The sequence below is a fragment of the Mastacembelus armatus genome, chromosome 1 (assembly GCF_900324485.2).
Source record: "Mastacembelus armatus chromosome 1, fMasArm1.2, whole genome shotgun sequence".
NCBI classification, from domain to species: domain Eukaryota; kingdom Metazoa; phylum Chordata; class Actinopteri; order Synbranchiformes; family Mastacembelidae; genus Mastacembelus; species Mastacembelus armatus.
In genome coordinates this window covers 765615-782455 of record NC_046633.1, presented here as the reverse complement: position 1 = coordinate 782455, position 16841 = coordinate 765615, and the positions used below count along the sequence as shown (strand labels likewise).

General features: G+C 47.2%; 1 protein-coding gene, 1 non-coding gene and 1 pseudogene across 5 annotated transcripts; all 3 read left to right on the top strand.

Annotated features, from left to right (window-relative positions):
- The first annotated feature begins 35 nt into the window (after positions 1–35).
- LOC113127716 (protein FAM83B-like) lies at positions 36–16807 on the top strand. Of its 4 annotated transcripts, none has more exons than XM_026302432.1 (5): positions 36–168; positions 351–915; positions 9482–9646; positions 13262–13386; positions 13669–16806. In XM_026302432.1, the coding sequence occupies exons 2-5, from the start codon at positions 478–480 to the stop codon at positions 15740–15742; spliced, it is 2802 nt and encodes a 933-aa protein (XP_026158217.1). In that variant the 5' UTR covers positions 36–168; positions 351–477; the 3' UTR covers positions 15743–16806. The 4 variants fall into 4 exon arrangements, with proteins under 4 accessions (XP_026158217.1, XP_026158220.1, XP_026158219.1 ...); XM_026302434.2 differs by having other exon boundaries at positions 81–168; positions 337–915; positions 13669–16807; XM_026302435.1 differs by lacking the exon at positions 351–915 and having other exon boundaries at positions 63–168; positions 13669–16800.
- Positions 2876–2974, top strand: LOC113128901 (uncharacterized; annotated as a pseudogene).
- Positions 7850–8035, top strand: LOC113128900 (U2 spliceosomal RNA). The gene has a single exon (XR_003295548.1). It is a non-coding gene; the product is annotated as a U2 spliceosomal RNA (small nuclear RNA).
- Positions 16808–16841: the final 34 nt, after the last annotated feature.

Genomic DNA, 16841 nt, shown 5'->3' with positions numbered 1-16841 from the left:
AGCTGAGGTGGGCGGGGCCTGTGCAGTGTGTATGAAGCTGTCAGAGCAGAGCAGGTACAACAGGCTATTTGTTTGCATAGAGAGTTTAAATCCACACCTCAGTTCATGCCTGAGACCATACAGGACAGAGTTTAAAGGAAAACCAAGACACCTTCTACCAGCTGTGGCGTAAGTTTGGTTAATCTTTTTTTTTTTTTTTTCACTGAATACTTGTTCGCTTCAAGAAAACGGAGGATAACTGAGTGAAGAAGTCACCACATGCCTCATATTGTTCACCTGCTTGGCGCGAATCACACTCGACAGACAGGTTTTTACTTTCTAACTGCATGTCAACAGCTTTTTCTCTCCAGGGTCTGCGGCTTCGTTTAGAGGAAGGTTTCCAGTCCGAGCAGCATGGTTAACGTTCAGAGAGTGGGTCACACTAGAGGTCAAGGAGAAGCCCGTTGCACATAGAGACTCAGAGGGGATCTGGCATCCATGGAGTCCAATCTGTCCTGTCTGTCTTCACTGAAAGAAGAAGACAGACAGGTTTACGTTCAGCCCCACTACCGAGAGTCCTACCGCCTGGCCATTTACGCCCTGCTCTGTGGAGGCAAAGAGGCCTACGAGGAGTTCCTCCGGGCCGAGCAGATCAGCCACTTACTGTCAGAGGAGGAGATAGCCTTCATCTTGAAAAATGCAGAACTACCGGTTGTGGAGGATGCCTCAGACGAGAGACAGGTCCCAGATGAGGCCAGCCCCTCCACCTACTTTCCCACAGAGTCTGATGAGGAGGTCCCAGAACTGGACCTGGGCTGGCCCGAGGTCAAAGAGGAGACCATGGACACCAGCATTAGCGTGCTGTTCCACCCGCCCAGAGAAAACATACCCAGCATTAAAGAAGTGGTTCGGAAACAGATTCAGGAGGCGAGGCAGGTGAGCACCCGCTGCAGCTGAAGCGAAAGCCAGACTCAGCTCATCTGTCAGGGAGAAATGTGCATGATTGATCCTCATACAACATATGCTGCATGTTGTATGAGGACACGTGCACTCTATAAATACCACCAGCACAATGAAAGGCGTTGTTTTACACAGGAAAATACACATCACTACATATTTCTGTGTACTCAGTAGACTGGAGGCTTCATTTCTGTTGTTGTGAACAGTCACTGGAAACAAAACCCAAAAGAACCTTTTCAATCCCCCATAAGTATAATATCAAATTTAAAAAGTACTAAAAGAAGAAGCTTTGAAAGTGGCCACAAATAGTTTTACTTGCTGGGGTCAATTTGAATTCATGACACTGGAAAAGGTTTCAGACAGTTTTCGGGTGAGGTCAATGTAATGATTTCACTTATATAATCATCTTCTTTGGAAAGAACTGTGTGATCTGGTACTTGTTCTGGAACAGTAATAGTTTAATTGGCAGAATGAAGTTTATGAGCAAGACTTAAAACATGTAAAAACACATCACCTGCTCCTCTGCAAGTCAGAGGTGCTGTGTCCTGCCGCTGCAATAAAATAACAACACTGGGGATTCTGCTGCAGGTTTTCAGCTGTCAGCGTGGCAGGAGAAGTACTGTGTTGTAGGCTTTGTATGGAAAATCCTAACCCACAGGGTAACTAGAATCAAACATCAAATCAGTGTAGTGCAGGGACTGAGAGTTCAAATTTAAGATCTTTATTAATCCCTGGAGGAAAATGCTTTGTCTTGTTACAGTCCAAATAGGAAAGAACCAAATCCACCAGCTAGAAAAAGAAAAACGGCCGCATTTATAATGATAAAGGAAAAAAAATCACAGACCATTATCCAAAACGTTGCCTGTTCAGGTTCAGCCTGGGGCCACTGGTTTCTGGTTTCCTGTCATCTCTTTGTTGTCTGCAATAAACCCATAAATACGCCCAAAAATACAACATCAAACTCCATGTACGTTCCTCAGAAATGTGCTGACTTGAGTACATTTTCTTCCACAAGGAGAAGGATGCAACCTGCCGTACTTTATAATAAGAAGATTTTTTTAAACTATCAGTAAACACTAGTAGATTTTAGTGCGAGGTAGTGATGTGTCATTAACCAAATCAAAAGAAACCAAATGTAGATTTTCTTTTAAATCAAATCATGCATCATCTTGAATTTCCCTTAATGGGTTTGTTTTATTTACTTACAGAGTGCTGATCAAAAGTCCAACTGTCTGTCCCTCCACTGTTCAGCATGTACAGCTGCTTTTCTTTTCACAGTAGCTGCCACTGAAGGTTCAAAAAACCTTTATTATCCTGGTTTTAGACTGTGAAACACGAAATAAGTGAAGAAAAAGCTGCAGCTGCTTCATTACTTTGTTTTCAGACAGGGCAGTGAAATCTGACGTAGACCTTAGAGGGACTAAATCACATCCTGGTCTCTGGTTCTGGGTGAGAGACTGCATCAAAGCGTGTTTTCAGGCTGTGCAGTTAGTCCTCCCGTCCGCTAGAGGCTGCTGGCTGAGCGCTAACAGCTGCTGTGCAGTGAACGTTTAATAGTTTTAACACACTTTTCTTTAACCGTGTAAATTCTTTAAACGACTCGGAGTCGAAGTGAAGTCACGCACTTACATCTAGAAACGTAAAATCTGTTATAACGTCTCTGTGAAACGAGTTTTCGATGTTTCTACTTTTCTACCTCCTATTGGACTAAAGCGTGTTCACGTGATCAGGAAGCCACAAGACAAACGTGGATTTTCAAACAGTAGTTAGTTAATTTATCATAAATACCGCAACAAAGCGCATCGGTCTTCCATTTAATGCAAGACTTAATGACCCTGCTTTCATCGGGACTTAAAACTTTGTGGGTCTGGTCGTGAACCGTGAGTGAGACCGGCGGTGCGGAGAATGGCTCGGTTACCTCCGACAGTTAAGGGGTATCGCTTCTCGGCCTTTTGGCTAAGATCAAGTGTAGTATCTGTTCTTATCAGTTTAATATCTGATAAAGAGCACGTACGTTGGAGGGTTTTCATGGTCTCAGGGGCTGTGCGGTGTAAGGAGCACTGAGACACTGGCGGAAGAAGGCGTTCCGCGGGAGAGGACAGAGATTGGGCGACGCGAGAGCAGAGTGATGACGTTCCGAGGAAACATTCCTAGAGCGGGGATCAGGTGGACCCTGCAATTCGTGTGGAGAAGAGACGAGGAGGGCTTGTTGCCGAGGGATCTGTTTACCAGGACGATCCTGGAGGAGAGACTCAAGGTGAAAGCGGTGGATGTTTTGGGTGTGCAGACGAACCAGAAGGCGAGGGCGTATGACGTGACGTGGAAGACGGCGGAGAACTACGAGGCGGCTTTAGAAGAGGTGGAACGGAGCACAGGTCGGGGGGAGCTGAGGGACTGGAAGATACTGAGTTTAGATAAGCCCAACTTCCGGGTGGTGACTGTGCAGACCTTTAACCTTTTTGTGACTGATCAGCAAATAGCCAGCTTTCTGGAAGAGTACGTAGAAGTGGTGTCAGGTGCGAGGCACATGATGGACTCCAGAGCCTACTGGACGGGGAGGAGGCAATACCAGGTGTTGCTGCGGAGGGAGAACGGGAGTCCGGACGGATGGGCGCACCCCCCGGCCATCTTCAGTCTGGGCGCCGATAGAGGGTACCTGTACTACGCGGGACAGCCGGATTTTTGCAAGAGGTGCCGTAGGCATGGGCATCTGGAGGCCTCCTGTGCCTTCGCAGGATGCCCCCTGTGCGGGGAGGACGGGCACGAGATGAGAGACTGTCACGTGCGCAGAACCTGCCACAGCTGCGGGGAGCCGGGACATCTCTACAGGGAGTGTGGGAATCGGAGACCGACGTTCACAGAAGTGGTGGCGGGGACGCAGAAGACAGATACGAGGGGACGACGGGAGGAGAAGAGGTGGAACGGTGGCGCAGCGGCGGACGAGGAGGAGAAGCAGACGGGGACGGCAGCGGGACAAAAAGGGGATGGGGGGAAAGCTGAGGGGGGGGGAGGCTGAGGGGGGGGGGCAGAGGGGAACGAAATCGGGTGGAGGAGGGTCAGAGCCCCGGGTGGAATCCGAGGCGGACAGCGGGAGCTCCAGGGAAGAAAGAGGGGAAGGGAAGAAGAAAAAGAAAAAACGGAGGAGGACTGACATGGGAGAAGGGGCGCAAAAGGGGGAAGGTGGAGAAAAAGGGGGGGGGGGTTGGGGCTCTCGGGGAAAGCAAGGGGGAGGGGATGGGGATGTGGGAAGGGAAGAGGAGGGGGGAGGGAGTGTGGGGCGGGGAAGGGAGCTTCTGTGAGAGTTTGGATTTGGCGGTGCATTTGGGTTTGGGAGAGGACTTGGTGCTCTCGGGGGGGCAGGGGACGGGCCTGGAGGGAGGGGGGGGGGGCCTGGAGTGGGCGGACCAATTGCTTGGGGGGAGACAGAGCAAAAGTGGGGTCGCGAGCAGAATTGAAGATGGGTGACTTTTGGGTTGGGACTTTTAACGTGAGAGGACTGAGGAACCCGGGGAAGAGGGCGGGGGTTTTTCAGTTCCTGAGCGACTGCAAGTGCCTCATATACATGGTGCAGGAAGTTCATTTGAAAGACCAAAGGGACGTGGTCAGGTTCCAAAAGGAATGGGGAAGGGGGCTTTCGTTTTGGAGCGTGGGGTCGGTGCACGCGACCGGGGTTGGGGTTTTGTTTGGGAGTAAAGAAGTGGAGGTGAGGGCAGTGTATGAGATTGACCAAGGGAGGGCGATGGGGGTGGACGCGGACATACGGGGATGCAAGATGAGGGTGATTGTAGTGTACGGGCCACAAAAAAGGGGGGAAAGGGAGAGGCTGGTCGATCTCTTAACGCCTCACTTTGCAACAGACAGAGAAATCATGGTTGGGGGAGATCTGAATTGGGACATGGGGCAGGGGGGTGGGGAAAAGGGGTTTAAAGAGTTGGTGGAGGGGAGCCTGCTGAGGGATGGGGGTGTAGTAGTGAGGCCAGAAATGACGGGACCCACATGGTGGAACACGCGGGGGATGAGGAGCAGGCTGGATTATATTTACTTTTCAAAGACCTTCAAGGTAAAGGAGGGCAAACTGAGACCTTTGTTTTTTTCGGACCACGTGGGGGTGACTTATAAGTGCGGAGTGGACGGGGTGGAGTTTGGGAGGGGATACTGGAGACTGAATTGTAGGGTATTGGAAGAGGAGGGATACAGAGAGGGGGTGAGGAGGCTGTTAAAAGGGATGGAGACCCTGAGAGGGTTTAGAGAAGGGGTGGTGGAGTGGTGGGGGTTGGTCAAGAAGAGGGTGAAAAGTTACAGTGTGGGTTACAGTGTGAGGAGGGAGAGGAGGAGGGGAAGGGTGCTTAAGGAACAGCAGAGGGTGCTAGCAAGAGAATTTGCAGTGTGGAATAATGGTGGGAGTATGGACGAGGAGGTATGCGAGAAAGCGAGGAGGGTGTTGAAAGAGGAGCATGAGAGACGGGCGAGACAGAAAGTAGAGAGTAGGCAGAGGGGGTTTGTAGAAGGGATGGAGGGTTGCACTGCGGCCTTTTTTGGGGGAATGAGGGAGGAGAGGAGGAGACAGGTGATGAGGGCGATAAAGAGAAGGGATGGGACAGCCGCGAGGGGGAAGGGCGAGATGGGAGAGGAGGCTACCAGGTTTTATGAACAGCTCTATGAGGAGCAAGAAGGGGACGGGGAGGGGAGGGAAGAGTTCCTGGAAGCGGTGGAGGGGAGAGTGGGGGTTGATGACAGAGAGGATCTAGTTAGGGACATAAGTGGGGAGGAGTTGGAGGGGGCGGTTAAAGGTATGAGAAAGGGGAAGGTGCCAGGGATAGATGGTCTTCCAGTTGAATTTTACCTGACCTTTTGGGACATAATAGGGCCATGGTTGTTAGAGGTTTTTAGAGAGGGAATGAGGAGAGGGACCTTAGGGGAGGGAATGAGGCTTGGGATAATCAAGCTGGTCCACAAAAAGGGGGACAAGGAGGACTTAGGGAATTGGAGGCCCTTAACGATGCTTTGTGTGGATTACAAGATCCTAGCAAGGGTAATCACCGGCAGGTTGAGAAGCATCTTTCCGAGAGTGGTGCACAAAGATCAAACGTGTGGGGTGGAGGGAAGAGCGCCAGGGATGAATTTGCAGCTGATAAGAGATAGCATAGCATGGGCAGAAGAGAAGAAGCTAAGCTTGTGGATAGTGGGCTTAGACCTGGAGAAGGCCTTTGATAGGGTGAATTGGGAATTTTTGTTTGGGGTGATGGGGAGGATGGGGTTTGGAGAGAAATTTGTGGGGTGGGTGAGGACTTTGTACAGGGACGTAGGGAGTAGGGTGGTGATAAATGGGAATATGGGTAGAGTTTTTAAAGTCAAGGCAGGAGTGCGGCAAGGGTGCCCTCTGTCACCGCTGTTATTTGTCCTGTACATGGAGCCGGTAGCAGGGGTGATTCGGGCGAATGAGAAGATTAGGGGTTTGGTGTCACCAGGAGGGGGGAGGGTCAAGTTGACGCAGTATGCGGACGACACAACGCTACTGTTGGATTCGAAAGAGAGCTTGGTCGAGAGTTTGGGGGTGTTTGGGAGATTCGGGAAGGTGGCGGGGGCCAAGCTCAACAAGCACAAAAGTCAAATTAAGATTTACGGAGTGAGAGGAGAGGGGGTGATGCAGGAAGTAGAAGGTATGGAGATAAGTAGAGGGCCCATAAAAGTGCTGGGGGTGTGGTTCGAGGAAGGGAACAGGGGAGGGAGAAATTGGGAGGAGAGATTAGCGAAATTAAGAAGGAAGCTAGGGAGATGGAGAACGAGAAGGTTGACGCTGACAGGGAAAGTATTGGTGGTTAAGGCGGAGGTGCTGCCAGCGTTGTCATTTTTAGCAGGGGTATACCCCCTGCCAGCCTGCCGGAGAAGAACAGTGCAGAAGATGGTTTTCGAGTTTTTGTGGGGTGGTGGATATGAGTGGGTGGGAAGGACTTGCATGGTGGCGAAGATAGCCATGGGGGGAAGGGATGTTCCTGACATACAGCTCAAGTTAGATGCGGTGTTTGTAGGGCGCTGCCTGAGGGGGGTGGTGGAGGGAGAGCAAGCAGGGAGAGCGCTTGCAACGTTTTATTTCGCATATCCTGCTAGGAAGCTCATGGCATGGAACAATGCAGGGCCGAGGTCGGAGCAGATGCCATGGTACTATCAACATGGAGCAAAGTGGCTGAGAGGCAATGAGGAGATTTTAGAGGGGGGGGTTTGGGAAAGTGTCAGGAGGATGTATGACGTGGTTGGGGGGAAGAGGAGGGGGGAAAGGGCGGTGGCGGGCATGACGGGTGAACGGTGGCTGATGGTGCAGCCTAAGGGAATGGAGAATGGACTGAAAGACCTGAACTGGTTGATGGTGCACAGGAGGCTCCCAGTAAGGGAGAAAATGTACAGACATGGGTTGAGCAGGACGCCTTACTGTCCCAGGACGACATGCGGGGAGGAGGAGGATATACAGCATGTGATGTGGGGATGTAATTTTGCGGGGGTGGTGTGGGTGAGGGCTGGGGGAATGTTGGGAAGGATGGAGCAAGGGATACAGGTCACTTGGGAGATGGTGGAGAGAGCAGAGGGACTGGAAGGGGTGGAACGGAACACAAGGTGGGGGTTGTGGTATGTGATTAGTGTTGTCAAGAAGATGTTATGGATAGCAAGACAAGAGCTGGTGCGGAATGGGAGGGAGTGGAGGGTTCAGGATGTGGTGAGAAGGGCGGAGTGGGAGGTGGGAGGGAGGGTGAAGAGGGATGTGGAAAGGTGGGGCCACCATGGGGCACGGGAGAGGTGGAAGGGGGGAATGGGGTTGTTACAGGGATGGAAGGTTTAAGATGACAATTGTATAGGAAAGAACAGGTTACATGGTTCGTGAAGATTTTGGATGTAATGTGTGTGTAAGGTGTGAAATAAACATTCTTCAAAAAAAAAAAAAAAAAAAAAATCTGTTCTTATCAGTTTAATATCTGATACGTCCCCTACCCGGGGACCATATATTAAATTGATTTTTGGAACAGGGAGATGGAATAGGGGCTTGCTCCGTCCACTCCACGCATCGACCTGGTATTGCAGTACCTCCAGGAACGGTGCACCCTCCCTCATCATGTTAAATATAAAAATCTGGAACTATATATGTTTTAAACTGGTGATAGGATCACGTGTTCTTAAATTCTCATAGTGGTTTGTTGGTTATTATGGAGGTTAGTCCCCCGAACTAAGACTCTTGTTTATTTATATGGTTTATTTCGTTGGATGCATGTAAACTGCTCTGATTAGGAAGGTTGTGTTGCTGGTGAACTATATTGGGTTTTGTTATGCAGCAACACGTGTTGTTCACTCTTGGGAGCAGTAGGGGGCAGTGGCTGGAAAACCAGCCACTAGTAAACCAAGTACTTCAGCTCTGGCTCACTGGACCCTGTGGTTTTATTAATGTAGGGACTGTCAGCACCAACAGTCAGTACAGGAGCCTGTGAAAGACTCCTATGTGAGAGAGGATCAGGTCAGATTGTGCTGGCAGGGGCAATTTCACGATCAGGAAGGTAGTTCACCTTCAGCTGACTGACTCAACTGCATAATTTCTGGTATTTGTGTGCTCCCCATTTTATAGTCACATAAATCTCACCGTCATTGTGGGAAAGTTCGTGAATCAGTTTTTGCTTTTCTAATGTTGCACCTCATTTCAAAATAAGAGTTCTTCAGCCATTCTAGATTTTGTTTTGATACCAATATAGCTGATTTGCGGCCTTCCTTCCTGCAGCTTCCTGTGGCTGTCAGGAAACTAACAACCTGTTGTGTCACAGCACGATGGATGAACCATGAGGACTGTGTTTCACTGCAGACACCACATTAACCAGCCAGCAAGTCTCAGCTTGAATGTGCCTCAGTGAGGAGACTGGCAGTTCTAATAACTCAGACCTTAGAGCAGGTCAGGGCAGGAGTCTTTGTCTGACTGTGCAGGGGAAGGACTTCATGCTAACCATTGATAAAAAGCTCCCTCAAGTGTTTTCCAAACCAAAGCTTCTACCACAGACACTGATTTCCTCTTCATTCTGCCAAAAACAACAGCTGAGGCAAAACCAAACTAACATCTGGACCATGTTTGTGCCTCTGTGACCCTGGTTCAGGTTTCTGGTGCATGAAAAAGGATGTGACTGGGGTGGGTTTAAACAAAAGCAAGGACTTCACACTTCAGTGACTTATTAAAAACATTGTTTAAAACAGGAGCTTTCTGAGCTGCCCAGGGTTTGAGACCTGATCTTCACCTTCTGCTTTCCCAGTTTTTAGAGGTTTAAACTCATATTCTGGTTTTGTGTGTGATTCAGTAAGAACCTCTTCCAGTCGATCCAGATTGACTCATTTGCTGCTCCTTTTAAAAACTCAAACTGATCATTTCCCTAGAAAAGGCCTCAGCCAGAGTCTCACTGATTCGTAATTATAAATGTATGTTTTTATTTTAGAGATCATTCATAGAAAGCTCTGAGCAGGAATGAAAACCATTGTTCAGCTTGTGTTAAAGTGCTTCCACATTTCTTGTGTGTCCCAGCTTGTTGCCATAGCGATGGACGTCTTCACTGACATTGACATCTTTAAAGAGCTCATCAATGCGACGCTGCGGGGAGTGGTGGTCTACGTCCTCCTGGACGAGTCCCAGTTTAAGAGCTTCCACGCCATGTCACACAGGATGGGCATCAACATCCAGGACCTGAAGGTGAGACATGAACACGGCTCAGTGGTCCAGGAACTGTGTGGGTCCTTCATTTACACTGGATCACATTTAGTCAGCAGGTTACAAGGCTGAGTTCACTGACTGGGTTTTGATTAGGTGGAAGTAAAGTTCTCTGGCCTGGTGATGGACACAGCGAGAAGTTCTCCCAGATGTTGCTGTGGAGCTTTTACTGACCCAGGGTTTATTGGGTTAAATACTGGGAGAACCCTGACATTTGTGAGAACATAATGTTTGCACACTGCAGCCTTTATTTTAATGATAATATATTTATTTTTCCCCACACATTATCAGCAGGGACCACACTGTCTTTTCTGGAATAATTACACTAATTTTGTCAAGTGAGATTTTAGGGGATTTGACTTTTCTTACAGTTTGGAGAAAATCCACTGAAAGTCTGTCCCCACTACCAGAAAGTCCTGGTTTTGGGAAATGCCTTCACACATATATGACATGGACTTTACACAACATGACACCATTTTAGTGTTTAGCTCATAAAAATGTATAGTCCAGGAGAAAAACCTACCAAAATAAAAGCTGCATTCCTGCAATTGTCACCAGGGTTGCAAAGTAAAGCCTGGGGCTTTAAGTTTTAAAGTGCGTCTGGCATGAACACATGAACTTACTAAATATGATCTGACATTTTGTGTGGAACGAATCCAGATGCTTTTCTGCTCGTTCAGCCACATGTTTGGAGATGTGTATTCCATCAGTGGTTCCCTGGCAGAAGAAGCTTCGCCTGTGGCACAACCTTCCTGCTGCTGGCAGGAGCATTTAGTGGATTGAGTCTGACATTTACCTCCACACCCTCCTGGAAAAATTTCCTAGCAGTTCCCAGATGCCATTATCATACGCGACAAACGCAGCAGCCGTAGGACAGATCTGTTAGAGTGGCTGGATTTTCCTGTTGAACAGCATCGAGGTGACACTTCAGCAGTCCAAACAAGAAGTCCTCAGGACGAACACAGCGACGCCTTTGTGATCTCAGTGCAAATTGTTTAGCCAGTAGTCACATCAAAATAGCTGCGTCTGAAAAAAATGGAGCACAGGTTTGGTCTTGTCAAGCATCACAAAGGGCGTATGTGTTTTTGTCTGTGTGTGTTAAAGCTACTCTGCCTAACACCACCCATGTATGAAATAACCAGTGGAGTCAAATGCATCGTTTGAAATGCAGACAGTTTTTTTTTTTTTTTTTGTTTGGGCAGCACTTCAAGTTCAACCTAGAGTCATTTAGAAGAAGAGGAGTCACCTGGTACCCAGTGATGTATTGATGCTTTTCCATCCATCCATTTTTTTCTGCTTATCTGGGGTCAGGTCATGGGGGCAGTAGCCTAAGCAGGGATGCCCAGACTTCCTTTTTCCCTGGTCACTTCCTCCAGCTCTTCCTGGAAGACAAGGAGATGTTCTCAGGCCAGCCTAGAGACATAGTCCCTCCAGCAGTACACCGATGCTGACACACGGATCAGTGCATCTGCAGCACTGATCCGTGTGTCAATCTCACGTTCCATCCTTCTCTCACTTATGAGCAAAATCCCAGGATACTTAAACTCCTCCACCTGAGGCAGGATCTCTCCTCTGACCTAGAGATGGAGGTGCTGATTCTCATCCCAGCCACTTCACACTTGGTTGAAAACTACCCCAGTGCACGCTGAAGGTCCAGGCTCAATGGATCCAAGGGGACAACATCTGCAAAAAGCAGAGATGAAACCCTGTGGTCCCCAAACTGGACTCCCTCCAACCCCTGGCTGCACCTAGATCTGATACTTGTTTAGACTATTAAACCTGAACTCCAAACTCACACTGTGCACCCAAACATGGATCAAACCAACTATTTGTAAGTTTCTTTGTCTAACTTTTAAATCCACCCTCTTAATAAACAGTGAATCAAACTCTGCATGACAGAAAGTTGGCAGCTCTCTACACGTCATGACCTAAAACTATGAGGCTATTTACAGCTTAATGAAACTCTGACATGAACTCCACGGTATTATCCGCCTAAATAGTTTCACAGCTTACGTGTTATTATGCAAACTACTTCTATCAAATTGTCTTACATAAGTTACCAAACCAGACCAACACAAACTACTGGTACTGCAGCTGAACTGATTCTGTGTAACTGAGCTGAAATGTTTCCTGTACAAGCCTGAATCTTTTAAACAGGATGGTTCACATTCCTGTTTCTGAAGTGGCTATAGTCAATATTTTTATAACAAGATAACAGATGACAGCGTGAAAACAAAGTCACGACGTAATGATGAACCTGCACCTTTACAGAGACTTTCAGCTCAGTGTTTAGTGTTTGGACACAACTTCGCTGTTCTGGTTCACCCTCTCAAGCAGCTGTTTCTGTCAGGTTTCAGGAAACTATTGTGAATTTTAGGACCAAGGAAATGCCCACTCTGGTACTCAAGGTAAACAAAAAGACTTTATTTTAAACAAGAGGCTGGAACAAAGCAAGAAAACCAGGAAGCATAAACGCAGACAACTACGGGAACACCGGGACACAGGAAACAAGGCACATGAACTGTGGGGACAGGACATAAACGTGAACACAGGGGAGACAGGACATGAACTCAGGGACAGGGCAGGAAGATCTGGGTCACACACACTTAAGGAGACGCACCAGACTCACAGGGAAACATGAGCATGAATACAGGGAATCAGGGCATGAGGTAGTCTGGGTCACAAACACATCTAGGGAGATGCACCAGACTACACCGGGAGCAGGAACATGGACACAAGGTTAACAGGGCATGAGGGTGTGGGTCACACACACTAGGGACACACCAGACCACACAGGAAACATGAAACACAGAGCCAAGGTAGGACTACAGGGAACATGAGGAAAGCAAAGCCGGAACAAAGCAGGGTTTACACAGGACAGGAACAAAGCAGGGTTACGTAACTGAACACAAAGTATCTAGCTGAGGCAGGGAAACGTGGCTCCTCAGGAAAACAAACAAAAGGCAGTTGTTGGCAAATCGCAGTGGTAGGCAGACAACCCGGCAAAAAAAACAGTGGCTAAACAAAGGTATATAAAGTGAGGGACAAAACAAGGCACAGGTGAAATCAATCACTAATTGGGGCAACAGTCAAGGGAACAGAATAAACAAAAACCAGTTCCTGTTAGGATCCTACAAAATAAAAGAAACAGGAAGTCAAAAAACGCAGATCCTGACAGTTTCCAGAGCTGCAGCTGTAAAAAGCCTCTGTCCTCTACCTGCTCAGCAGCAAACAGCAGCTGGTGAACATAGTGGAGCATTTAGCAGGTAAAGAGCCAGAGATTTCCCTCAGGAGGCGGTGGAGACCAAACCCAGAGCTCAGACTGAGGGAACTCGGACACTGGTCCATGAATATAAATACTTATCGGAAACAGCTGGATGTGGAAATGAACAGCTGTGTTTTAACAAGTTCACCATAGCATGTGTAAAATGAAGCTGAAGCTTAGTTGTGTAATTCATCATGTTGTCATCATTATTGTTGCATTTAATGCAGCTCCCAACAATATAATAATGTTTTAAGTCTGAACTGCCGTGTAGTCAAGCTGAACCTGCAGAGTGGATGTAAATTTGTAAATAAGTAATTTCGTTTCTCCATCAGAACATTCGAGTTCGGACGGTTCAGGGACAGCAGTATCGGTGTCAGTCTGGGCTGAAGTTTCATGGAGGACTGGAGCAAAAGTTCATTCTGGTGGACTGCCGCACAGTTTTGTATGGAACCTACAGGTGAGTGAGTCCGACCTTTACCTGCTCACAGTTAAACACAAAATACATGAGGCTCCTCTGTTTGAATTTAGAAACTTCACTCATCACTAGAACTTTTTGTTTCAATATGAAGCCACAGTGCTGATGTACTAATAATGTGTCTTAAATTGAGGTCATCACGATTTTCACCAGCTAAAATAAATATAAAACCTATTACATCAACTAATAAAGTGAGTCTGCAGGGTTGACCCATCATTTTGTCCCTGCTGGCTCTCTGGTGACCGTCTCCATTTTCTCTTCCAGCTTTACGTGGTCGTATGAGAAGATCAACCTGAGCATGGTCCTGGTGGTCACTGGTCAGCTGGTTTGTTCTTATGACGAGGAGTTTCGAAGACTCTACGCTCGCTCCACAGTGCCTAAAGTTCTGTCCATGGAGATGCCACCAGTCCAGCACCTGAGAGACACTGTGGCCATGCAGAGCCCAAAATCCAGCCAGCTTTCCCTTCACCAAATCCACATGAGCTCCAGAGTGATGCACGGCATGAGAAGTGCTCAGGATGACAGGTTTACCAACGTTGCCATGTTGATCAGGGGCCTGAGTGTGCAGGACAGGCTGCATCAGTCTCACTCTCCTGAAGTGGGGAATCTGGTGAGGGGACACAGTTATGGCGGAGAACTTCAAAAGTTAAACTCCATGACCCGGCTGAGGATGGGGACCAAAAACATCGGAGTCCCTCTTGCTCCTGAGAGGACTGGATCTAACAGGAAGGGCAGAGGCAACGTGCTAGTAACCAACAGGTTGTCTCAGCAACAACTTCGCCATCAAACCCGCTACGGTGCAGACCAGAATCTGATACCGTTCAACTCTGAAACATCACTGCACAAGTGGAAGATCAACACATACCTTAATGAGTGTGATATGCCTCTGGATGGGTCATGTGATGCACAGTCCCTTATGATGTCTCAGTATAGCAGTCACACAGGTTTGAATGAGTCACAGCTGATTCACAGCAGGTCGAGGGACATAAACTCCAGGATGGAGGAAATGAGGCAGAAGAGGCTGAGTCTGCAGGACAATGCCAACCTGAGGTCCATGTATCCACCTCTAGACAGACCTAAGCTGATGTCTTCATTGAGAGGTCTGGACATGAGGCAGAGTCTGACAGAATCAGAGTTAAATGTGCAAAATAGTCGCAACCTGGAACCATCCAATCACAAATACCGTGAGCCAAACAATAAAAGCAACAAGAGAGAGCAAACCCTCACTGATGGCCACCGCTCCGCCTCTCACTACGACGTCAAAATGGTTCCAGATCAGAAGATGATGCAGACCTGGCCTTCTCAACCCCCTTCCAGGACAACATCAGCTGCTGAGTTGGATATGAAATTGAATGACCCATCGCTAAAACTCTCCCATTTGCAGTCCAGTAGTCTCAGCATCCAGCACCTAAGAGCAATGGAGTCTTTGACTGAGATCCCTGAAGAAAAAGATGTTTCAAATGCTCATGTCATCAGCTCAGACTCACCTGCTCTCGCTGACAGATGTGAGGCAGTTGGCAAAGAAATTGTTCTAAATTACAAATCTAGCTCACTTGCAGGATCACAGTGCCAGGATCAAGCTACAGGAAGTCCTGGGTCGATAGGTAAAGTGGCCAATAGTTCAGGCTCAGCAACTCCAAGAAAAGGAAAAACCTCAACATCCAGTGAGACAGATAATATTCCAAAGATCTCAAACACGTCTGCAGAACCTCAGGAGGCAGTGGAAGTGAAGAATAATCAAACAGAAAAGCAACCAGAAGACCCAGCACTCCAGAGAAAGAATTCCATGAGGATGAAAGTCCAATCAATGCTTTCTTCAGACGAAAAGAAAACATCCAAAAAAGAAGAGAAGTCCCTCCAAAGAAAGGCCTCTATGAGGTCCCAGTCTGGATCAAACCAGGCATTGGCTGCTGAACAAAGACCAAAGAAAGGTCCATTACCTAACATCTCCAGGTCTCAGAGCTTTGCCGGCAGTGCAGCAGAGACAGAGAAACATAAATCTCCATTCCTGAGACTGTCTTCTCAGCGTTCAAGCAAAAGAAAGACGAAACCTGCAGACGAAGGCTCGAGGAACGCTCCGGACAATGAGGGCAGGGCTGTCTCTCTAACCAGGCACGGAAAAACCTACAGCCGATACGAGTACTTGCTTAGCCCTGAGAGTATTCCTGTGGATAAATCGATGAGGATGTCGGGCATGTATCCCTCAGACAAAGACAGGAGCTCTTCCCTGAGCAGACGTGACGCTGGCAGTCCAATGTATCAGGCGCAGAGTGGGACTGACAACAAACTGGGGCGATTCATGCAGCGAGTAGGAAATTTAATCACCAAGAATAAGTAGAGCTGCAGGAATGAAACACTGATGAGTCAGTTCAAACAGGGTGAATGTGACAGCAGCACTTCTACACTCTCGAAAACATTTTATTAACAAGTGATTGCAGGTTTATATTGAATGTTTGGTTAAAGAGTAACTGAGATTTTATACTTTGTACTGTATATTCATGAGAATCCCAAAGAGCAAATACAACAATGAATGTGTCTAACAAATATCTCATATATATCTTAATCATTTGATCCATCTTTATTGTCATGAACACACACTTCAGTTGTTTATTTTGACTCACACACACCCACAAACACCATCCTGTTGCCACTAATACACACCAAAGACCAAATGTGGATTAATCCACCAGTGAAAATAGTCCCAAACATGCTGACAACTTCCTCCTGTCCACTTATATTGGAAAATTACTTATCTTTTCAATAGAAACAGTAACAACAGGAACTACAGAAACAGTTTGGGCATTCGTTTACAATAAAAAAATATCTAATAATCTAATATCACCAGCCTTTTATTGCTGTTTAACTTGTAAAATATTTTTTATAAGGGAGTGATTTAATATATTCTCCTGTTTCACCTGTTTGCAGCTTTGTCATCATGCAATACAGGGAACTCCAGATGTGACAGTACTGTCACTGACGGGGTATTTGTTAGTAAGAAGTCACCCAGCACATCTGACTCTACAGATATGAACAGTCTCTGATCGGACTCTAACTCGACCCTAACTCGTGCTCCCCCACAGCAGATGATGCCTTCAGGGCCTCTCATAAAGTGCTAAAAACAGAAATATGAATATCTGTGACAACTGAGTAACCTGATCAGATGATGATTATAAAGTAAGATCCAAACTGGAGCAGAGAGAGAAACCTGTCCATCATGTTCTGTTGTGAAAAGGTCTAACAAAAATGCCACTGTTTTTGTGATATCATAAGGGTTTAATATAAAACTAATGTACCCACCAATGAGAATAACTACACACAAAGAAAACAACAAAATTGAGGGTGTAGTTATACTTTTATTTTGAAATTACTCTGAAAATATCTGAAATCTGTCAAATAAAAATTCTAATGATACGGTATCAACACTATATGTGAAATAA